This window comes from Ailuropoda melanoleuca, chromosome 9, assembly GCF_002007445.2.
Source record: "Ailuropoda melanoleuca isolate Jingjing chromosome 9, ASM200744v2, whole genome shotgun sequence".
Taxonomy (NCBI): domain Eukaryota; kingdom Metazoa; phylum Chordata; class Mammalia; order Carnivora; family Ursidae; genus Ailuropoda; species Ailuropoda melanoleuca.
Genome location: NC_048226.1, coordinates 67522308 through 67546845, shown reverse-complemented (window position 1 = coordinate 67546845; position 24538 = coordinate 67522308). Strand labels below are relative to the sequence as shown.

Genomic DNA, 24538 nt, shown 5'->3' with positions numbered 1-24538 from the left:
CTGGCTTGAGAAATGGAAAATGATCACTTTGGTTTCGACATGCTGGGTTTGAGGTGCTTGTGAGTTTCAGGACGCAATGTCTGGTGGGTGTCGAAGAACACAGACTTCGAGCTTAGGAGAGATGCAGGGGCCAGAGACAGATCTGTGAGTGACTGGATGATAGTTGGTAGCTAAAGCAATGAGATTCGATCTCCCAGAGAGGGAAAGAAGGGAGATGAATTTCTAAAATGATTAATTTCTAAAATGAGAAAAGGTTCGCTAAAGGTGAAAACAAAATAGTGATATTCTGGGTATAATTCTTCCCTCTGTATAGCTGCTGAAAAATATTTAAGGAAATCCCTACTCCCAAGTATCTTTAAGAGCAGGTGTGATTCAACTGGAACAAACTGTAAACGCATAGAAGACTCTAGATCAGAGCACTTGTCAGATGTTAAGAAGTGGGTACCAACTTGATACAGGATGTAGGGGAAGGCGAGTGAAGTAACTAATAAGCCAAAATATCTTTATTGTGCATTTTAGAAATCAGATACTCCCTTGGGTCGATAACTTTTTTTCTATGTAAAGATTCCTGGACGGAGGCTAAAGGTATGTCGGAAAATGACTACATGGTCTTTCAGCACTAGCGCTCAGGGTTATTACCTCTGTCTGATCTGCACCAACTGGGCTGATTACACACTTGAGTCCTGGTTAATCAAGGCACTTAGCAAAGTGTCTCATGATAACCTTGTAGGCAAGATAAGAAACATCTTACATAGTATGACTTTAAAAACGCTTTCAGATGCATTTTCTTATTTAAGAAATGTGGGTTAATGACCGTGCATTTTGATGTGTTAGGGACGTATCTAGTGATTCACCATAGCATGGAGACCTTGGACTTGTCCTGTTCGACACATTTATTAATGCATGCTTACCACATCTATAGATGATATAAAGCGACCAAGGATACTTGATATGTTGGATGACAGCATCACCAATTTTTTTTTAAGTGATTTCAACAAGCTGGACTAGGCCAATAGCAACAAGATTTAATTTATTGGGGATAAATGCGAAGTCCTGTCACTGGGTTCAAAAAGTCAACTGTACAACGAGTCATATGATAAAGACCTGGGGGGATGTGGTTGACCACAAGTTCAGTAATAACAAACAGTCTGAACTTGTTAATAAAAAGCTAACTCAATCTTCTACTTTATTAATGGAAGCATAGGGAGGTAATAGCTGGTTAGACCACATTTGGAATACTATGTATAATTCTGGCTGCCAGATTTTTAAAAGAGAACATAACACACTAGTGTATTCAGACAAGGGTAACTGTGGTGATGGGTCTGGAAATCACATTTACTGAAGGAATGATTCAAGGAACCAGAAATGTTTGGCCTGGATAAGGGAACACTTAGAGAAGATGTTGAGGTGGCCTTCAAATAATTGTAGTGTTGCTATATTAGAGGGAAGTAAACAATCTGTGATGCCCCAGAGGGTAAAACAAGGATGAATGAGTGGGCGCCACGGAGGAAGGGTTTTCAGCCCGACGTGAGCAAAAGCTTTCCTACAGTCACTGCTGGAATAAGGCCGAGCTAGACACTGAGGGGAGATGGCACGGGGTGGGGGGGGGGTGCGCCTGCCCTGGGTAGAGGGGAATGTAGAAAACCTCTTCTAACCTGTGCTTTCATGAACCTTCAGGTAGCAATATCCGGAGCCAGGGCTGGACTCCAAAGGACTGACAGTGACCTCTGTTTGGTGCAGGAAAAACAAGACGGGGCCACGTGTGGGCAGATCCCGGTTCCAGCCTGATCCTGCTTAGTTATAAACCACCTAGCTGATTACTCTTTAAACTTCAATCCTCTCATCAGGAAAATAAACAGAAAAATTATTGCCCTAACGATCCTAGAATTTTTGCTGTGATCAAAGGCTCTGTCTTAGGACTTACTTCACTTGAATGCATTTATTTACTTATGCTCAGGTCCTTGGAACAGGAGTAAGGCCTTGTTCAGGGCAAAGGGTTTGGCCCTGGATAGTTCCTCAATTAAAGCTTGCCGTATAAACGAACGAAAGAATAGAGACTGTGGATGTGAGAGCACTTCGTGGTAGAGAGCTACAGAAACATGAAGGACTGTCATTCCCCATCTTCCACACACACAGAGAAGAAAACCCTGGTGACACTAACTCCACTGAACACTTCTGCTAAGCGTCAAAGATCATGAGAATTTACTGGATCTTTTTAGAAGCTCACCTGCAAACCTTCTGGGGTTCAAACTGCTCATTTTTCTTTGCTATTTCAATGGCTCAGAAATGGCTTTTCATAAACAAGTCAAAGACTTCCCATGGCTCTTAAGATAAAAACCCAGATCCTTGGTTGCAGATACCAAATCTGGAATCTGGCTGGCTTTGGCTTTGAACTGCCTCACTAGTCCCCCTCCCGCCCCCTTTTTCTTCATCTGGCCCTCTGGCCACACTGGCATTTAGATCCCTGAAGGGACCAGACTCCCTCTCTGAGCACCAAACCTTCAAACATGTTGCTCTTTCTGCCGAGAAAAATCTGCCACTTTCTTGTCATGCCTGTTCAACTTGGAGCAGAGATGTGAGGTCTCTTAGTGGAGGGGTACTCCTTGGCCTCTCAAGCTCATCTGCTGTACATCCTAGCGGGACAACTGACCTTCCCTTCACAGTTGCTCCCAGAGTTCACAGTACAACAGCCCAGGGAGCACTTGCTTACAATCTGTCTCCTCCACATGGCATCTCCTCGAGCGCAAGGGCCGTGTTCCCTCCCGTTCACTATATTTCACGGGGTCCCAGACCAAGTGAGAGTGTCTGGCATGTCTTAGAAACTCAGTAAGCATTTGTTGATTGGTAACTGAAGCATGCTTCCCAGTGTTTGTGTTAGTTAAACGGCAGCTACGTTTTCTTTGTACCTTTTTATTCAAAAAAATACCGCCTAACGCTCGTTGACAAAAGTAAGGTTTCTTATGATCAGAAACTGCAGTCCCATAAACTAGGCAGGGTTCTAAATTGTTTTCCTGATGGGATCAAAACTGTGACTTAAAATGGTCAACATAAGCTCATTTTTTATGTCTTTACTTATTTATTCAGAATCTAGAGACGTTTTCCCCGGAGTCAGGCTCCCACCCACTGTAAAGTTAAGGATAAGAGCACCGGCTGTTGCTTCGGGGCCTCTGGGAGTAACCAGGAGATGTCTTCTAGCCAGGTGTGAGCTCGTAACACAGCCCGGGAAAACCCGCACCAAAGACGGGCAGAATTTTGTGGCCTGCATGCTATCAGGTCTTCCCAGTAACTCCCGATCCCAAGAATACCTCCTTGTGTGATTACAAACTTACCTTCTGTGCGTTCCCTGTCATATTCCATTTCAAAATTATATGACATGACACTGTCCTATTTCCAGAGCTGAGGCGAGGGGCCTATCACTGGTAAAAGCTAAAGGAGTTGTCCTCCTTGAGGCAGATTGGGGATTTTACGGTGTTTTAATCCTGCTTTTTAAGGTCAGCTTTGAAATTCGCATCACGGGCCTCAGACCCAGGGCTGAAGAAAGGCTCCTGGAAGACAAACTCACTCCTACAGAAGGGCTGCTTCCTTTCATCAGAGGACGCAGCTCCCCTCGCTCCCCAGTGATTTATATGCCCTGGTGTATTACTGAGGAGACGTCGGTGAGGGTCTGAAACAAATCTTTCTGCAGAGTAGGAAGTGAGCCATGGTCTGCAGGACATATGGCACCCAGCTCCTCAAAGATTAATGGGGACGTGAGCCTTTGCTGGGTCCTCCGACCAGGGACGATAAGGGTGTTGGAAAGAGTACCTCCTCCTAGCTTTGAAGTATCTGTGACTACAAAGGTTTGAGGAAATTTAGAGTGAACAGGAATCCCTGAAATAAGGTTTGGCAGGCAGAATGCCTATCGTCAAGAATTCCCTAGACATATAGAAGCAAGCAAGGTTTGAAAATTCTTCAAACCGGGGCAGAGGAGTTCAGGAACCCTTGGGAAGCTTGCAATCTTTATTTTGTATGGTAATGAGACCAGGAACGTGGCCTGGGGCTGTGCCATCTAGCCCGCTTTCAGTGTGCAGCCAATGAGAGCTGCTGGCAGAAACCACACCCCTGCGTAGTGTGGGGCCACCACAAATGCCAGTCTCCAAGGTGCATATGCCCCCGGGGCTGCTTGGCTAGTCCTGCACCTGGCCCTGCCACATCCTTGGCCTGTTTCCACGGCTACTTCTTTCCGCAGACGCCCAGCCCTTTCTCTCTCCCTCTTAGCAGATGACTTACTCGATTTACTCCGTACTTCACAATAAAACTGAAGTCCTCAGTACGTCCATTCACTCAATTTCCCAGTTCCTCCCTCCAAACAGCTCTCCCTAACCTATGCCCATCCCCACCTCTTTTCTACAGCCAAAGAAGGGGAGGAGGTCCTCCTGTTCCAGCACAACTACACTCCCTGGGCCTTGGACTTGTCTCTGGGGCAGCTCCTCACTGTCTTCTCCACCTTTCCTTGACTGACTCCGCCCCTGCAGCACAGGGATGGCTTCCTCCTCTCTGACCTCCTTTGCTTCAAGGCCCCGCTCCTGGAAAAAAACAATTCTCACATGTTCCCTCCACTCCCTCCCTTCCACTCACTCTGAACTCGTCATTTCCAATTGCTACCTTGCTTCCCTCTTTGCACCATTTTACAGCCTGTAAACTTTGTCCTTTGGGGGCTCTCCGTGTCTCCGCTGCCCGGTGTTCCTCCTCCCACTGTTTCTTCTTCCCCGTCTCTTGTCGCTTGGCACTGACACACTGGCCTTTCCCAAGGTTATACCGCGGATCTCTTTTCCTCCTTCATCCCATCTCTCTCCCCTAATCTCACCTTCTCATTCATTCATTCAGTCGTTCATTTACTGATTTAATATTCACTCTTACTATGTTGACTGGCACTCTGCTGCAGGCTGAGGATGAACAGGCAGGTATCTGACCACCAGGAATTCTAACTTGGTAGGAAATTTTTTAAAGAAATAAACGCAGGGGTGCCTGGGTGGCTCAGTCAGTTGGGGTCCTGGGATCGAGCCCTGCATCGGGCTCCCTGCTCAGCCAGGAGTCCGCTTCTCCCTTTGCTCCTCCCCCCTCCCCCCACCTGGGCTTGCTTGCTCTCTCTCAAATAAATAGATAAAATCTTAAAAAAAATAGAAGAAAGAAATGCAATTAAATGTTACAAATGTTATATGAACATGTGGAGGGGCCGGTAGTGGGGAGGAGACCTCACAGTAAGGGGAAGAGAGAGAATCTCTTGGGAGATGAGGAAGAATGTGCTGGCTGGGGAAGAGGGGAGTTCAGGACTCCCAGGTAGGGAAGCAGGACTCATAGCACAGTGGTATGGAGCAGTGCTTTGGAGTCAGGCAGGTCTGGATCAAATCCCAGTCCCTCCTCTTGTAACACAAGGGAATTAGGCCGTGTTACTTCTGGAGGTGTGAGTTTTCACTCGTGGAATTAGGCCGTGTTACTTCTGGAGGTGTGAGTTTTCACTCGTGTAACATGGAGACCATCGTCCTGCCGTGTGTGGCTACGGAAAGGGTTAGAGAGGAATGAATACGAAGTACTCAGCATGGTGCCTGGCCTACAGTAAGTGATTATTAAATGATAATCATTATTACGGTAAATATATTTATAACTGTAATAGGTGTCTTGTAATCATTACGGTAAATGGGACCTACAAATGAATGAATAGGTGTGAAAGAACTGTAACAAAGTGCAGCGCAGATGACTTAGCCCTAAAACGGAAGGAAACAGTGCCGCGTGCTGCAACACGGATGGACACCAAAAACACTATGCTGAAATTAGCTGGCACCATGGGACACGTATGGTGTGGTTCCACTCACGCGAGGTGCCCTGAACCTGACAAGTTCAGAGACACCAAGGACAGCAGTGGTCCCTGGGGGATGAGCAGAGGGAGAGTGGGGAGTCACCGCCCAACGCGGACAGTTGCTGTTGGCGATGATGGACTACAGAGAGGTGATGGCTGTACAATGGTGTGTGTTTTTACTCATACACCTAAAAATGGCAAATTTTAAGTACAGCAGAAATGAAATGCTGGGTTCATGTGCCATTTTCAACAAAAATAAACCACCACCAACATGGAGAGTAAGACAGAGACAAAGTGGGACATCTATCTACACAGGGTTTTTATTTTTTTAAATTTGTATTTATTTATTTTTTTAAAGATTTTATTTATTTATTTGGCAGAGAGAGAGACAGCCAGTGAGAGGGGGAACACAAGCAGGGGGAGTGGGAGAGGAAGAAGCAGGCTCCCAGCGGAGGAGCCTGATATGGGGCTGGATCCCAGGACTGTGGGATCATGCCCTGAGCCAAAGGCAGACGCTTAACAACTGAGCCACCCAGGCGCCCCTGCTCAGGGTTTTTAAACTGCACTTATATTTGCAGACTACTACGTACTTTTAGCAAAAATATGTGTATTTTTAAATTAAGTTCTGAACCTTTCTAAAGAGGGGATGAATCTAGGGTTGGCATTATGATTTTCCTAAAATCTGGACAGTAGGACTACCCTCTACACAGAGAAGTCTAACAATTGTATTTTGTTTTTGACCTGGGATTAGACGCAACAGCACTTTACCAAGTGCTCCTCTCTGGTAAATTGTCGTTTAAGTACATTCTGGAGATACAGACTTGTATTTGAGAATTTATAACCTAATGAGGATGTAAAAATGGATACACATGTGTCCTCACACAGAGACAAGAAGTGCAGCGTTTGGAAAATTCTGTTTAAAAACAGACAAGCATGGAACCCTTAGAAAAGGGAATCCGTGTTTGGGCTGTGGCAGGAAGACACGTGGCTCACTGACCTGTGTCCCCTGGTTGTTGATGTCGACGGCATCGCTCCACTCAGTTGTTACGTCCTCCAGACATTCCACTCTCAGGAAGAGGCTGGGAAGTAAGTCTTTGGTCTTGCAGTCTGGATAACTGGAAATCTGATGATACAGCTCATGATGAATTGAGCACTCAGAAGGAATTCTTCTGCAATAAACCTCAAACTTTGGAATATCTGAAATTTAAAAAAAAAGGCATATATAGACTTAGGCCTCAAAGATAAAGACAATGGGATATTAAACATAATGCGGCAGGAGAAACTTCCTGAAGAGGGATGAATGATAGTTTTATTTAAACATTCTTCACAGGATCACGGGTAGCTACTGAATTAAAAACCTCCAGAAAGGATACAGATTTTATATTATTTAAATTCAATGCTATAAAATATACCTTTAATATTTTCCTTTATAAGGATTGTTACTGGACATCTGTTGTGGAAAATTATTCGAGGGCTAGGGTCTTCAGAGAGAGTTAAGTAAGTCACTCCAAAGTGTTCTTGATATGTCAGTGCTACTGCCCTAGAATGGAATCAAATCAAATGACAGAAATGGTTTAGAAAACAACGAATGCTTACTCTCCTGGTACATGTCTATTCAGATCTGTAATCGTCACCACTCCACAAACCTTCTCTTTTATCCACCAGAGGAAATGTTTCCAGAGAAAGGAGGCCATCCTATCATCTATTAACTGTCATACATGAATTATAGCTTCACCGATTTTTTTCATGACAATGTGAACACGATTATCATAAAATATTCAAAGATGTAAAAAATTATTTAAAAGGGAAAAATTATTTAAAAGGGGAAAAAGCCACTTAGAGAGAATTATAGCTAACCTTGCACTAACCCTGCCTCCTACTCTGCTTTCCTCTGTGCAAATGTGCCTTAAACTCTTCACATAGAGTGTCTTCTTCCTCAACAGTGCCTGGTAGTTTTGCCATAAGAGCTGATGTGCTTTTAGAAGGACTGCGAGAGAATGTGGGTACTTGCCCTTTTTATATTCTAAAGGTAGGTAGGCTCACAATGCCTGCTGTCAACTTTCACAACGTCCTTGTACTTTACACGATCTCCACTTTGACTACCAGGAGCAAAGCTGTCTTAATTGGCGTTGGAAAAATTGCTATGTGGGCATAGGCTGTCCTCTGCAATGGACAGACAGAAATTTTCCAGTTTACATCACAGACAATCAAACAATATTTCGTATCAAAATGGGAAAAAAATCCTCTCCGCAGTTTAAATTGCATGGACTCATCAAAATAACCAAAGGAGTCAGATATTTGCCAAATGTGGTCCTCGGTTTACACTGATGAAAAAGGGTTGATAATGCGTTGAAGAATTTCTCATTTGCCATTTATCCTGTTCACCAGTGTGAGTCCTTCCCAAAGATAGTATTTGTCTGAAATGCCAAAGTGAGCTGTCCATTAGCATTTGGGGAAATCGTCTTACTAACACCATCAAACGTGTACTGTAGGAGTGAGGGGAGGAGAGAGACAGGAGGAGATGGGGCTGTAGGAAGTGAATTCACTTGCACAGTACAGTCCTTGGATGCATACCAAAGTTCTTTTCCCAGCCTAATTTTGAAAGAGCTGGGGCAAGCCAACCTCAGAGAATTTCTTCTTGCTAGCCAAGAAAGCTGGGGGCCAGGACTAACATATGGTATTTTCAATCTAATATCTAGTTTAGTATTCATAGATAAGATTAAATTATATTAATAAAATCATGTCTTACAATTCTTAGAATTTTAAACATCATTTCCAAATGCAATTTTATTTAAGATTTTTGTCTTTCAGTTTTAAAAATAAATTTTGTTTTCTCAACATAGGTTCACATTACTTTCAAAAAAGCTTCCTTAAACTCACCACACTCAACTTCTCCAGCCAGAATATAAATACAGCCACTCCTCCCAGGATCAGGGATGAAAAGTGTTTATAAAATAAGGGATATTTCTGAATGTTGTGAAAAAGAAGGGATGTGTGCAGGGAACAGGGCCTTACTATTATGGATAACATGAGTTAGGAAGTTATCTTTTAAACTACAATTACTAGAAATGTCTGCAGACATCAATAAGTTAGGAGGGCTAAAGTCTCAAAGTCTGTAAATTCTCAGTTACGAGAAGAAGGCACCTCTGCTGAGATCATGGTGTGTTTTCTTTTGTAGTTTTTACATAGACCATAGATAAGTTATTCCTGACAGCTACAGAAGGGACGTATTGCATGCAAAACAACCACAAACTAAAAGTCCAGTATGAACAAACCATTACATGTCTCCGGCTTGATTCTGTGGTTGTTATTTGCATAATTGGTAATCGGTAATTGGAGCAACTTGCGTGCGGGAACAACCACAGAACAGTCTTCTGTGACTTGTGTTTATCTAAGTTATCTCTCTTAATGACTTTTAAAGAAGAATTCCATTTTGAATTCGATGTAAAATATGGGAAAGGAACCAAATCTTTTGGTTTTCCAACTTTCCTGCCTCATATTTTAACCCTTGACAGAGGCTGAAGTCCTCACGGAAGGCGATCTTTTCCTTGCGATGTATTGCCGCTATCCTGTGGGACGAACACCACCACTTCCCCCCAGGATAAGCTGCATCCACGGTAGGGAAAAACCTCATCAGTAGCATGCCGGGGCAACCCACATGTGATCACAACGTTTGCTCAATTGCGTACAGTGTCTAGAAGCCATTAAAAATTAAAGAAAAACCTAGTTTAACACCCAAGGAGCCCTGCAGCTGCTCCTTTGTTTCTCCTGGCACCTGGATGAAGAGCCATATCGACAAGCAAAGGAGGGCGTTCCCATAGAGGTACCTGGTGCAGAAGCCATTTTCCCCACAGTTTCCGAAGGGCACTGCTACACTCTGTCTGGGAAACTCTTGCCTAACTATGGCCGGCAGGCTCCAGCACTGGGAGCCGGTGGCACCTGCCGCAGGAGAAAAGGCCAGCAAGATCTGTTTCTGAAGCAGGGATGTGTCCAGCGGTGACTGGCTGATATCAGGCATTAAGTCCCAGCAAGGAAGGGAGCTGGATTCCACAGCAGGCTGCTCTCCCCCGGGGCAAATGCTGAAAGTAGCACTGTCTGGAACGTGAAAATACTGAAAAAAAGAAAAGACAATGCCAAGATAGCACAGTGGCTACACCAATGGAGAGAAGTTAAGCTTTTGAAGGTGCGGCTTCTAAGAAACCAGAACTGTGAATTCTCGAGGTAGCCAGGTGGGGGACATGGGCACATTAGAATCCCAGTCCCAGGAGAAAGCCCTAATGAGACAAGTATAAGCAGTGGGAGCAGGGTCTGCTTTTCTAGACCTAATGAAACGTGATAAGGCCGGGGTGATTTAGAAGGTGACGTAAAGTTCTCAATGTCCCCCAGGTACTGCAAAAATCCAGATGTTTTAAGGGTAGACATGCCACGTGTTGGAGAGGGAGTCCTCTTGGATAGGGATGACCGAACTGAAAGGGTGAGCCCTGAGGGGTCTTGGGAAGAAGAGAGCTGATGAACTGGGAGCTCAGAAGACAATTTTTGTGTAAGGCTTATCCTGAGTCAGGAGGAAACTCTGATCCCAATCCTCAGTTGAAATTCCACAGGGTTTCTGGCACAGTAGAGAGTCTCAGAGCTTCAGACTTAAAAAGGATCGTTAGAGATACTTTATTTAAAACTCCCGACACATCTGAGGAAGCTGCTTTCCAGAGAGCTGATGACTTGTCCAACATCACAGAGACGGTGAGTGGCAAAGCCCAGCCAGAGCCAGGCTTCCTGCTTCCTGTTTGGTGGTTTTCCTACTGTCCCACACGGTCTCCCTGAGAGGCTAGGGATTATCATGTTTTTAAAAAAGTTCCCACACCTGCCTGAAGCAGGGTAGGGTTGAAAAAGGGGACACTCCTCAGCGGCCTGGAAGAACGTGGGCCTTCCCCTTGTCTCCAGGAAGCTGAGGCAAATCAGGTTCATTGCCATGCTGGTGTTGTGGCTGCTGCTGGCTACTACCATTTCCTGAGTGCCTAGGCTTTTTATTCATATTATCTTATTTCATCGCCACCAAAAACCTGCAAGGAATGTGAAATTATGCCTGTTTTCAGACGAGCAAATGTCAGCATGGAAAGCCCTGACCCAATGTCCCAGGAAGCCCTAGGGTGGGGAGGCGCAGGAGAATTATCCGCACACATGCTGATTCTCTTGCCAAATCCTCACCTAAAATGTGAACGTTGTTGACCTCTATTTCCCAACTGGGTACTTCTGGTCACATAGTTATTCTATCAATACTTCGATGAACACAGATGAAATTCTATTACTCTGACATTTTTGTAAATACCATAATGCACGGTAAGCTTAGAAGAGTAAGACTTTCATCCTATTTTACTGTTCTAATGTAATTTTTAGGAGCCGAAAGGGATAAAAACAAATGCAGACAGAGGTCAAGAAAGAAAATATGTTCCTATGCGATAGTTTCAATAGCATAAAACAATAGCAGACCACTTAGCATATTATGTGTTTAAGTCCTTTTAAAAGATCTCCTTACTCTCTCAAAATAGAAGTGTTCATTTTAATTGTATAAAGAAGTGAATCAAAAGCCCTTCTTGGATTCGTTTTGTGCATAGTCTGCCAGTGAGATGTCCACATAAATGAGCTGGTACATTTTCACAGTTACTCTCCTCGTGGGCAGAGAACGCAGTGCTCCCAAGCCCTGGCTCCGTTGGGGCCGAGCCTTCTGACCACAGGGCTCCTCTTGGCCGCACAGCCTGGGAGGCAGATGTTCTTTTCCACGAGACCCAGGAGCCAGTGCTTAGGCCCACTTCCCCGCTGGGGGGGCTCCTGGCTAGTGGGTGTGCTGAAGCGTGGGCTGCAGCCTCGGAGCAGCTGGGGTGCAGGCGGCGCTAGTCCGGCCGCGTGTCAGGAGCTGCTGCTTTTGTAGGCTTTCTGCTCATAATCACCTGGGAAGTGCTCACCAGGACATCCATGGTTTCAATTCAACAAAAAATAAATTTCTTTTTACCTATATTCGGTGTTAGTTTTTTCTTCTTTCTAGGCTAAAAAATTCATCTTACTTGTTGCTAATGTATCAAATCTGAAGACGAATCGATCACGTTATGAACTGCTTACCTCCTTTCCAGAGTGGGGTTTGGAGACAAATAACTGCGGTTTGTAGAATATCTGATACGGCATTTTATTGATGATTACAGTCTTGTCTTCAATCTGAATAATTTGTATGCCCTGCTGTACCATGGAGGAAATGCAAAACTGACACAGCTGCAAAGCAATGAGGAAGGAATACTTTTTAAAATATCATAAGGCAAAAAATATATATTCTAAGGTGTATACAAATTTCTTATTTTTAAAAGGTCATTTTATCTATTGGTTGGCTCAGGACAGAACCAATTTTACCTTTTATTCCAGCGTATTTATCGGAGTCCCCTCTCAGTCTCAAAAATGTCCCCGCCCCTAAAAGGGGCCACTATTTACAACGAGGCATTCTAGTGAACCAGTTATTTCACCGATTCCCTCACAAAATATTTTATTTATAAACATTTTTACATAAACAGATGTCACTCATCTTTTCAACATGAAGACTTCAGTTAAGCATCTCTCCCCCCTGCCTCGTGCTCATCACAGCAGCCACCTTGCCAAAGGCCTTGTGGGGGCCACCAGGCATTCTGAGGACTTTAACAGTGATGTTGATAAGAAAACAAGGACTGGCTCTCATATATTGCTTTCTTGTGCACTGCTTGTTGTAAGGATTGAAGCGTGTTAATGCACAGAATCCTTACAAAACCCACATGGGGCAGCTATTACTATCCCCATTTTATAGAAGAGGGAAATGACGCTCAAAGAGGTTAAGTAACTTGCCCATGGTCATAAAGACAGAGATGGTCTAGTTCGGATTAGAAACCATGCAGTCTGATTCTGTGGTACTGCTCTTAACCTCCACATATCCTCTCATTCCCTTACCGTGCTTTATGAGGGACAGGTGCTCAGAGAAGGTATTAGCTGCCTAAAAATTGCCACTTAGTAAGTGGTAATGGCAGGACAGCAGTTCTCAAAGTGTGGCCTGGGACCCCTGAGTGAGTGTGTGGGGTCTTCGAGATCCCTTTAGGGGGTCCAGGGGTCAGAACTATTTTCATAATAATACCAAGATGCTATTGTCTTTTCCACTCTAATTCTCTTATGAGTGTACAGTGGAGTTTTCCAGAGGTTATATGACCTATGACATCATCGCTGTCATGGCTAACAGAATGTGTTTGTGTATTCTTTTTTTTTTTTTTTTAAAGATTTTATTTATTTATTTGACAGAGATAGAGAGACAGCTAGCGAGAGAGGGAACACAAGCAGGGGGAGTGGGAGAGGAAGAAGCAGGCTCATAGCAGAGGAGCCTGACGTGGGGCTCGATCCCATAACGCCGGGATCACGCCCTGAGCCAAAGGCAGACGCTTAACCGCCGTGCCACCCAGGCGCCCCGTGTTTGTGTATTCTTGCATTCTAAAGTTCTTGCATTCATTTCTAGTTTGATGGCCATCAATAGCTAAAACCCACATAAACAAAAGGGTTTTGGAGGTTTGCAATGATTTTTGAGAGGGTAAAGGGGTCCTGGGACTCAAAAGTTCGAGAGTCACTAGGAAAGAATAAGGAGATATAAATATATCTAATAATATAATTTCCAACAGCCCGTTCATTCATTCACATTTATTCAGCACTTGCTGTGGCCACTTTGTGAGGCGCTGGAGGTGCTGGGTGTTGGACTGTGTATTGTGACATTTTTTTCCAGATTTTGATGGTCGATCTCAACTTACAAGTCTTCAGCTTTGGGTGACTCACGCTTACAGCTCTTTGCCATTTACACCACGTTAGAGCCTTTTGGCCGGCAGCGCACAAACATGTGTTGCCCAGACAACTCTGAGGAAATGGATACCAGCCTTGAGTACTGAGGAGAAACCAACTTCTTTGTATCAGAGAAATTTATTTTTAAAAAGTCACCAAATGACACTTCTTTTTAAAGAAGCTCTTCAAAGACGCCTGTCAAAATCTCACTTCTCCCCAGAGAAAGCTCATTCGGAATCGTGCTACTCTGATGAAGTTGCCCTTCTTCTAATCTGGGAGGGCTCAGATACCAAAGATACTATGAAGTACAGCCTGAGACCTCCTCAGGACACTATGATATTGTGCTGTCGTACACACAGGTTAACGTGATTTGTTACTATATTACTCAACTTCATTGCTTTTCATAGACTTTAGAAAAGATTGATACTAAAAATCACACACCGTTTGTATTTAGTTAAATAACTGATGAAGTAGGTTTTCTGTATTCGTATCATCGTGGTACCAGTTCTCTGTTCAGGAATAGAACTCCCTCATAACCTTAGGTTCTATGGGAAGATCAGAGTTGATGTCGCTCAGGATGCCCTTTCCAGGAATATAACCTTTGCTATGGGAGGTTTGTCCTTTCACTCAGCGCTCAGAACGTTAGCAACTCTACTTCCTGCTCTAAGGAAAGGTGGCCAAGTACAATTTGTGGATATTTTGGAGTAAGTTCATTTTCCCCCTACATACGATCAATCAAGTGACTGCTGAGTGTTCTAAAATAGAGAGGTTATTGGATAAATTATGTGACATGGCTTTTATCACCGGTAAAGGGAAAAAAAACCTGTGAAACAGAGAGGTCTAAGAAATCACGTGTTTCACTGTTATAAATTGTCTAGAGCATGTAATGCTGAAAGGGACTGAAAAGAAAAGGGTAGACTCATTTTAAACAGGTTGAGGGGATGGCAGGCTATTCCCCCTGTGCCACGCAGACTTTGATCCTACCTTTTGATGTCCTGGGAAAGCACCAAGCCTTATTTCAGCATCCACAAACCCTTCCTCGTCCAATGACACAATTTCGCCATTACCTCCATCTTTCCACTTTGGAGATGTCAGGTTATGGACCAGTTTAATTGCTACTGACTTGTGCACAGTGTTTGTATTTGCCCAGTATATTCCAATTTGAAAAGCCTCCTGGAAAAATAATGCCTCGATTATAAAGTATTTTTCTTAACTTTGATAGTTTTACTTCAATTCACAGGAATTTTTTATATTATATAATAGGTCTACTTAGGCCACAAAATCCCTTTATGAGTTTTGTTTTTGTTTTTGCAATGGTAACATACATTTTATTTTAGTTCAATGTTTTAATTCACAATGGAATTCATATTTATGGAAGGGGGAAAAAAACCCAACCCAAACTGTGGCTCCCCTATAAATAACAAAGACTTAAAATGGAGGGTTTCATTTAATTTGACTGAAGAATAATATGCAACCTTAGGTACATGTAGGTCAACATTCCAATTCCATAAGGTAACATCATCTATTTAAAGAAAAAAAAAACCACGCAGGAAAAATGCAATTGAATAAAGATGTTCATGAACTAGAGCTCAAAAAGAGGACTCTCCAATTGTACCCCACCAGGAAAACATTTTATCTAGGAGTTCCTTGCATTCTAGTTTCTTAGAGATTTATGTGCTTTCTTGAAATGGGTTAGCCTTATCAAGAAAATTCTCTTGTGATGGAACATAGTCTTGCTGTGAAATTCTGTTTTACATTAGGGTTCCCCCCCATGCCAGTAATGACTCCATATTGTTATCACCAACAATTGGGTGGACATCCATAATTAGGGACATCCAGGTCCATTTATAAGGGAAAAGGGACCCTGAAAAAATAGTTGCTCAGAAATCCTCAATTTTACCCACCTTGCAGATCTCTGAGAATTTCTGTAAGAACCACAAGTCTATCTAGGGAGTGGGTTAGCACAGAATATGGCTCTATATCCTTAACATACCCTGAGCAGGCCAATCCCAATGCTTGTCAAATATCCTGTACACAATGAAAATGAAAATGTAACTAATACAAGTTATCAAATTTAATGATAACTCAAGCATGAATACTGCTGATGGGGGAAAAAAAAGACATCTGAAATGTCTCTGAATATCAAAGAACATTCCATACCCCTTACATATGCATCTAAGAGGACAGTTTTCTACAACTGATTCTGTTAGGAATATAAATGCGACCTCAGAATAAAGGCTAGTTGTTGAAAGAAAAGAATTCATATTAGCTAAAAAAAAGTTATAGTACCTGAAAATTAGGAGGGATAATAATTTTGCCAGCAGGAACCTGTAGAACAATCTTCTCTCCTTCAAACAGCCAGAGGTCCCACTTGGATTGATTGATAAGCAGGGCCCAGGGTAGGAGCTCTATCAACAAGGTTCTAACATATGGCTTCCAGACTGACAGCTTCACTCGCATTGGGCTATCCCACTGACTCAGCTGTTCATTCCTGTTCCAAATACCACATCCAAGAGACTCAATGAAATACAATGACTTCAGCATTCATGAAATATGTTTAAGGATTCCAGACACACAACGCTCTTGTATGACACCTCTTCACACCAGAATCATCCAATGCTGAATGTGCATTCAGGAGAAACTTCTCAGGCAATTACGTTCTAGATTATGAGTACAGCAGTCCATAAAATACATCTACCCAGACGATAAAAGGTCAGAATCTGATAGATACATGCAAATATCTTCTTTTTAAAACACCTTTTGGGGTGCTTGGGTGGCTCAGTTAGTTAAGTAGCTAACTCTTGATTACGGCTCAGATCTCAGAGTCCTAGGATCGATCCCTGGGTCAGACTCCACACTCAGCGGGGAGTCTGCTTGAAATTCTCTCCCTTTCCGTCTGCCTCTCCCCTCGCTTGCCCTCTCTTACTCTCTCTCAGATAAATAAATCAATCAATCAATCAATCAATCAATCAATCAATCTTTAAAAACCCTTTTATGGTATCTAACATTTTGGTTAATGGTCATTTATTTATTAATGTTGAGAAATGTTTGTAGAAAAAAATTGCTGGATAACATTACCTGTCAGAATCCTTTTTATTATAGGGCCACATGGGTTGAAGGGACTTTTCTGGCCCATAGAATTCATCAAGGATCTGATTAATTGAGCCTCCAGGGTGTATCTTAGTGGCTATTTGCTTAATGAGGGAGGTTGAGATGGGAACAGCACAGTGGGAAGGATCATCTTCTTCTCTAGGAAATGGAAAAGAAAAAAAGGAGTAAATATCAGATTTCTAAAGTGGTCTAAAATTTATTGAAAAAAATATTGAACTATAGATGTATTATAGACCAATACCTTTTGTGACACTGAGTCAGTGTTTGGTGATTTAGGGATTGGTGACACAGTTTTTGGATGATCTGGGTGGGCCCCTTCTCCCTGTCCCCACCCCCCACGTGCTTGGGTGAGAGCTCTATTCATCTCTTTTTCTACTAGAGAAATTATGTGTCAATTAAGTTTTCCAATCCCTCTTGTTTATATCTAAGTTTAATGAAAGAGGCTGAATTTTATCCAAAAACATTAAAGAGGATAAGAGAACACTAGGCAGGGCAATTTTTAAATAACATTCTCATAAGATAAGGAATCATACAAAAAATTCTATCCTCCTTCTTCCCCTTCAATAGTACAAGGTTGCTTTTCTACTGAATCTCTCTTAGGAAAATGTAAGGACTTTTCCAGTACCTTGCTTGAAATGTTAGGTGATGCACGAGGTCAGGTTCTATGTTTTGCAGTGGTTTTTCCTGTCCTTTTCCTGGAATAATTTGTGTTTCACTCAATCCCAGACTCCTTTTCTCCAAATGTATGATAATGGGGTCTGGAAGATGACTCCTCATGATAAAAAGAGGGCTGAACACAATCTATAAAAATAAAAGGACAGAACAACTTTCGTATTTGCTTTGTTGCAGTATTCCAGCTGTTTGATGCTGAAACAAACTTGTAATAAATCTCTTCCCTGGGTCACTCTGACCTTAATTTATTTCAGAACAGGAAAGTTCAGAGTCATATACCATATTTTTAGGTTGGAAAGCACTCACCATTCGTTGCTGCACTTGAGAGTTGGGTTCTAATGTCAGAACCGTGCACCAGACATAAAAAATGGAACTGTTTGAAGACGGCACCTGCGCATGAGGTAGAAGAGGCTTCTATCAAATACTGAGCAGTTTACTAATTAATCAAAATGAGGCACAGACAGAACGTCAGTTGGGAGGATTAAACAGTTTAAAGTTATAGAAAAAAGCCATTAAAGACAGAGAATAAGCGAAACCAGACTTCGTTATGGCATAAGGTGAATGTGCAGTGAGTCCATGAGGCCAATGCCTTCTTAGAGACAAAGGCATTGGTATGAGGAGAGACAGACAGGACTGGGGGTGCGAATGGCGGGGAGGATTTGTCCTTCACGGCAAGGAAACTGATGATGGTGGAGCGTGAGGAGGAGATAAAAAAGGAACAGACCGTCGCAAAGATTCTCCAGTGGGCANGATCCCCCCCCCCCCCCCCGCCCCTGCACCCCCACCCCAAGCCCTGGTGCATCAGGATCTTTCTCAAGCCATAACTTGCCTCCACCTGAGAGGGGTAGCGTCTTGGCTCTAAAAACTACTGGAACTGATACAACAGCTGTGTTGTTGTGGGATGGGAGGAAACTGTTTGAGAAGCAATATTCAAAGTCTTTTCATCTTATTTCAGATATCCCTCTTCTGTGCAGGTCAGTTTTTAAATAAAGTGCTGTACTGAATATAAGAGCATAATGAGAAATTTTTAATTTTAAAACTGCTCTATACCAGATTGTCCTACTCCTCATACCTGAATGACAAGGCTGTACTCAGGGGACTTAGATTCCAAGCACACGTCTCTTGACCAGTCTTCATCTCCTTTGGCCTTCACACACAACTCTGTCAGTTCACTGTTTTCTAGTATGTATGAAGGCAATTTCCGTTTGGCTGTGAGGCAGTCAAAATGTTCTCGAATCACAGCCTGTCCATCTTGACCAATGTAATGCTGAACGACTTTAAGTTCTATGCTTTGAGACAAGTAACTACAGATGATCTGTCTTCCACAGATGATAATCTAAAAGATAATAAATAAATAAATAAATAAAGTTACATCCACTCAGCTTTCCTGAACTGGTAACACGTTAATTGTTCAGACAGAATTACCTATGTTGTTTTTGATGGAAAGAACATGAAGCCGTGAGCTTATTTAGAGCACACAGGAAGAAAGGCTTGGGAGGAGAAAGGGATTTTGCTTTGGTCACGTTGAGTTTATGGCAAAGGACAGGCCCACAGCCAGCTCGAAATACTGGTCATGTGCTGGGGAGTGAGGTGGGGATGGTGATAGAGGGCTTAGGCAACGAAAGCCTTGCAATGTGCACAGATGGAAAACAGTTGACCTGGAAAAGATGTGGAGGCTTAAGCCAGCAACGGACTAACAGCATAGGGTCAGACTCAGGGGCAAAGAGCCGGGGAAGGGGCCCGAGAAGAAGAGGCAAGGGAGAATGGAGGGAAGCCAGGGGAAGCTGAAGCCCTGAGAGAAGAGACCCCCCAGGAGGTGGCAGTCAGTGGTGCCACAGGATTTGGCAGTCACAAAGGACAGGGACAGAGCACAAGACTTCACCTCTGGTGGCTGAGAGGCCAACTGGGGATTTATCTATTTCCAAGGCTGGTTTCCAAGGGTTTCTTGCAGTCTTATGCAATAAGAAATCACTTTATGAACTGATAATACCAACAACTTTTCAGTCAGATGCCTAATTACAGTTTATTTTATTCAGGTTTTCCTATAGAGTAGAAGCATGTGGCTTTGTAAAATACACAGAATGATCCAAAAACTCATGGATCACCCAATTTTTCATCCAGCTAAGAGTACAGTTCACAGTAGGCATTAAGAAATCTCTCTTAAATTGGTTGAAATTGAAAAGATAATGCAAAACTTATTCCTATGCAGTGAATCCTTCTGTAATACGAATATTCACCATGACTGGAAAACAAAGGACTTTCACACACTGGATTTTCTTATTTGCACTATTTTTTTTTCCAGATTATAAAAATAATAATCACACGCCCTTCCCATATATGTAGTTTACTTGAAGGTCTAAACATCTGGTGGTTAATTTTATGTGTCAATTTGAATGGGCCACGGGCTGCAGATACTTGGCTAAGCATTATTCTGGATGTGTCTGTGAAGGTGCTTCTCGATGAGGTTAACATCTGAATTGGTAAACTGAGTAAAGCAGAATGCCCTCCCTAATGGATGGGCCTTGTCCTGTCAACTGAAGACCAGAATAGAACAAGAGCCTGTGTGAGAGGGGACTCCTCCTGCCTGACTGAACTGAGACATTGGTCTTTCCTGGCCTTTGGACATGGACTAAAAAACATCAGCTCTTCTTGGGTCTTTAACCTGCTTGCTTTCAGGCTGGAACTACATGTCAGCTCTTCTGGGTTATTTCAGCCTCTACAACTGTGTGAGCCAATTTAAAATAAATCTTTCCCTCCCTTTCTGTGCATACATATGTATGTACACGCACACGCATATGTATGAGTATACACACACACACACACACACACACACACACATCCTATTACAAAGCATTTTTACAAATTAACTCTTTCATTCTCACAGTACTCACTAGTACTCACCTTAACAAGGAAAAAACAGAGGCACGGAGATGTTGGATAACTTGCCCGATGTTACCCAGACTCTCTGTGTTGATAATCACTCTGAAGATCTGTCTTTCATAAAATTAATACCTACTAATTGAGAAAATCTAGAAACTATAAAAAGAGAATAAAGACTGCCCATCATAATGTAAATGCGGCAGATGCCACTGGTTCCATTCCAAAGAGGTGGTCCCTCCTTCTCCCTGGTTATTAATAACCCTGATTTCGTTTAGGTCTCAAAAAGCAGCAAAGTACTCAGGGAAGGTGAACACCTCCATGGCCCCCAGAGTCTGTGTCATAATTGGCACAAACTAACCCTTGTAATTCCATTCTCCTTTTGCCAATGATTACTTTAGGGGTGAACACGGGGCACTTTTGGCTAGTAATATGAAAAGGGAAGACTGCTAAAAGGCTCTGCAAAAGATCTTACTCCTTGATAAGGGAGACAATTGAAAAGAGAAAGCTCCGCTTCTCGTCTGTCACAGTAGATGTGGTGAGAGCATATATATATATGCACAGCTAGCTTTTGTAGCCACCTTGAGACAAAAAAGGCAAATCCAAGAGGACAGCAGAGAAACAGATACAGCAACGAGTAGCTTAATTAACCAACACCCAACCTGCTTTATTCCTTCTTATGAGATAATAAATGTAAAATAGGACCAATAATAGCATCTGTCTCATTAGCTTACTATGAAGACTAAAAGCCTATTTTGTTACTTCAAACTGAAATCACCTTAATGGATACATTTTCGTATGTGGTTAAGAGGACTCTGTAAACATCACTCTAAATAAACCCTCATTTATACACATAAATAAGATTATTCATGAATGAACTATTATTTACCCAAAACAAACCCGCTACATTGATAGACCAAAAATTAAATGTCATTGCTGTTTCAATACATTAGTTGACCAGTGAAGTTTAGCATTTTGTTAAACATTTATTTTCCAACTATCTATTCCTTTGATTTTTCTTTAGAAGGAGCTTATCTGTAAAAACCAAGCTGTGCTTAATTGTTACATTACTTGTAGGCACTCTGGCCATTATAATCTTTTAAAACAATGTTTTCTCAATAACAAACACAGAAGTCAACTGAACCGTGAGTTCTGAGTTAGCAGGCAAACTTTTCTTTAGCATATGCTAGGGGTTACTAGACACTCATGGTTAAGTCTTATGAGGCCTTAGGATTGTCTAACTTTAAATAAACATGTGGAAGCTCTGAGGCAGTATTTAATTCTGTTCTTCCTCTTGATGTGCCCAGGCCTGGCAATGTATGCATGCTGCTCTTGCCTCAGAACCTTTGCGCCCCATGAGATTTAGGAGAGAATTTTGCTGTCTCTCACAGAAACCACAGAATCTCTGCAACCATCTGGGACTCACTTTGTCTAAAGACAAAGATCCTCTTGGTGGGTTTTTATAGTTTCATTTTCAACTATAAAGCCTGTTAAATAGGCTTTCAAATTTGATAAAAAGAAAACCCTTAAAAGTGGCCAGGGAGAAAAGGCTACTTGGATGGAGGAAAATCCAAAATGGCTACTCCTAGGAATGGTGTTCCTCATAGCTGCTCCCACGCAGGGTTCAGTGAGAGCCAAGTCTGCTTTTCTTCAAAGTGGCAACACTTACAATGCCTTTATTTTGAAAATTATGGTTAGAATTTCAAGATTAATTTATCAGTTGAAGACAGCTACTTAATTTTTTTTAATGTAGGGTTTCTCTTTAATACATATTCCCAGGTTTCACACTAATTCTCCTCTTTCCCCAAAGCCACAAAGATGTGTATTGAAGATTTCCACATATGATTTTACTTAGCAGGTTTCAGAACTCTTATTAGATCAGTGCCAAGAAGAATAGTGATATTAAAGAATAACTCCAGAGCACCAGATGCACTGGAAAATGATATCTTAGCTCTGATTAAAAGTGTATGTATAAAGATACAAATATATATGTATACGTACATGTGGACATTTACGTTTTTAGAGTGGTAAAGCTTTCCTCAATGAGAGGATGGGAAACGTGGACGTCAATGTGTGTACATGGGTAGCTGTGTAATGTACAAAGTTCCTGAGAAATTTTGTATGTGGTCAGTTTTCATTCAATTGGGGAAATTGAATGACAGGGGTATAAGAAAGGCAGGATACAGATAACCAAACCTCATTGTTCAGGAGTGCATTAGCCAATTCTCCATTATCCAGGGGCGTGTTAATGTAGTTATGGTACATCAGGGAGCTGCACACACTCACCTCCCCAAATGGGGCTTGGAAATTAGGCAGCTGTGGTTTATTGCAAATTTCCTGGCCCAGGTGGGGTAGAAGGAAAGAAGCCAAGATGTGAGAGAGGCAGGAATCCACAAAGCAGAATCTTCTGAAACCTTGATTCCTATCTTCCTTCCCAACCTGGCTAATTGAGGAAATCCTGTGTCTCTCATGTACTTTAACAGGAGCTAATCTGAATTTTAGTTAATCTACCCTGACAATAAAACATTAAATCCAACTGAAAGACTAGGAAGGTTTTTCACAACTTTGATATTTGCACAGTTGTTCTGAAGTTGGTGGTCTGCTGAATCTTTCAGTATGACCTGGGTTCAGTATAAACCATTTTCCATTTGCTTCCTCCTAGGTTAAAACGGATTGCTGTTTCTGTGTCCCACTTTTCACTATTCTGCGAAGTGTTTAAAATGGCCCTAATTTCGAGCCCAATCTCATTTGGTTATGATTATAAATGCTAAAACACAAAGTATAAATTTTGTGTGTGTATGTGTGTGTTTTCCATGACAGTGGGAATGGAAAATGGACTTTGCCAGTTTCCGTGGGAGAAGATGGCACTTATTTCAAAAAGGTAAATGCAATGGGAGGGTGGCTTATGCTTCCGTTATTGCTTTCTGGAAAGTCTTTTTCTGTCTTCCTACATTCCACTTTTTTTTTTTTTTAATAAGATCATTTATTTAATAGGATACAAGCAGAGAAAAGTGTGAGAGGGAGTCCTGCAGAAAATAATTACTAAACATCCAATGATGCAAATAACATTTGGAAATCCTGAAATAAGATTTGTCACCAGATGCCTTAAAATCTATATATTTGACATTAACAGAATGATTAAAAGGATTCCGAATTTCTAATGTATGGAAAATTTTTTGTTAGTCTGATTTGAATCCCACTTTACGTTAAGATTTTTAAGAAATGCTAATAGTTTGAAAAACTCAGAGAGTCAGTAGATGGTTGGGACAAATCTATATGTTCAGTTATTTAAAGGATTTAATGTAGCCCTAACAAGAATCTGGCGACACAAAAGAACGAATTTTGGTTAAAGAATAAAGTACATCTTTTCAGTCTGGGTAGATGTATCAAGTACCACAAAAACATTCACATCCTTTGCTCAGGTAATTAAATTTTATAGCAAATTATTTTAAGGACAGACACAGACATTTGGACATACATATGTATATACACAGGTATTTATTTAAGGATTTATTATGGCAACAAATTGGAAATTATCTAAAAGTGCAGCACCAAGGGGATGTCTAAATGTATTTCAACATATCATATGGCAAATTATTATGCAACCATTAAGAAGATAGTTCAGGAATTGTAGATAACATGAGAAGATAAGCATCATATAATGTTAGGTGAAAAAAACAAGTTGAAAAACTAATTATAACCAGATCTCAAGTTGGTTAAAAAGTATCTGCATAGAAAAAGAGAGTAGACAAGATACACTGAAGTAGTAACAGTATTTATCTTTGGGTGGCAGAAACATGGGTAATTTTCTTTTCTACTTGAGACTCCCCTGTGTTTTCAGAAGTATTTTAAAATAGTAAACATAAAAACAACAACAGTGAACTAATATTTACTGGGTCCTTTCTTCTGCAAAAGGAATATGACGTGCAGAAAGGTTAAGAAATTTGCCTAAGATAGGGCTGGGAAATCTCTTATAGTCAGGGGAAAAAAAAAAGTAAGTAACATTTTGTGAGAATTTTTTAAAAAGGCACTTTTCATGGCCAACTTTTCTGACTCACGGCATACTGGTGCAATGTGTAGTAGTATCTGACCAGGAACACCGTATATATTAATTTATCCCTGAAACTTCATATTATTCCGTGAAGACACATAATTTCTATGCAAGAAGGAGGCACTATCTTTTTTTTTTTTTGAGGATTTTTTTTTAAAAGATTTTAT

General features: G+C 41.8%; 1 protein-coding gene across 7 annotated transcripts in view; it reads right to left on the bottom strand.

The window, feature by feature from the left end:
- The window catches only part of VPS13B (vacuolar protein sorting 13 homolog B), a 768204-nt gene that overhangs the window by 33860 nt on the left and 709806 nt on the right, over positions 1–24538 (bottom strand). For all 7 annotated transcript variants that reach the window (XM_034668364.1, XM_019810220.2, XM_034668365.1 and 4 more), the window contains 10 exons: positions 18516–18779; positions 17750–17833; positions 17397–17572; positions 16739–16909; positions 15950–16151; positions 14645–14833; positions 11948–12094; positions 9664–9947; positions 7249–7376; positions 6834–7033 (listed from right to left, as the gene is read on the bottom strand). In XM_034668364.1, coding sequence (XP_034524255.1) covers positions 6834–7033; positions 7249–7376; positions 9664–9947; positions 11948–12094; positions 14645–14833; positions 15950–16151; positions 16739–16909; positions 17397–17572; positions 17750–17833; positions 18516–18779 — 1845 coding nt within the window. The remainder of the gene's footprint in view (positions 1–6833; positions 7034–7248; positions 7377–9663; positions 9948–11947; positions 12095–14644; positions 14834–15949; positions 16152–16738; positions 16910–17396; positions 17573–17749; positions 17834–18515; positions 18780–24538) is intronic.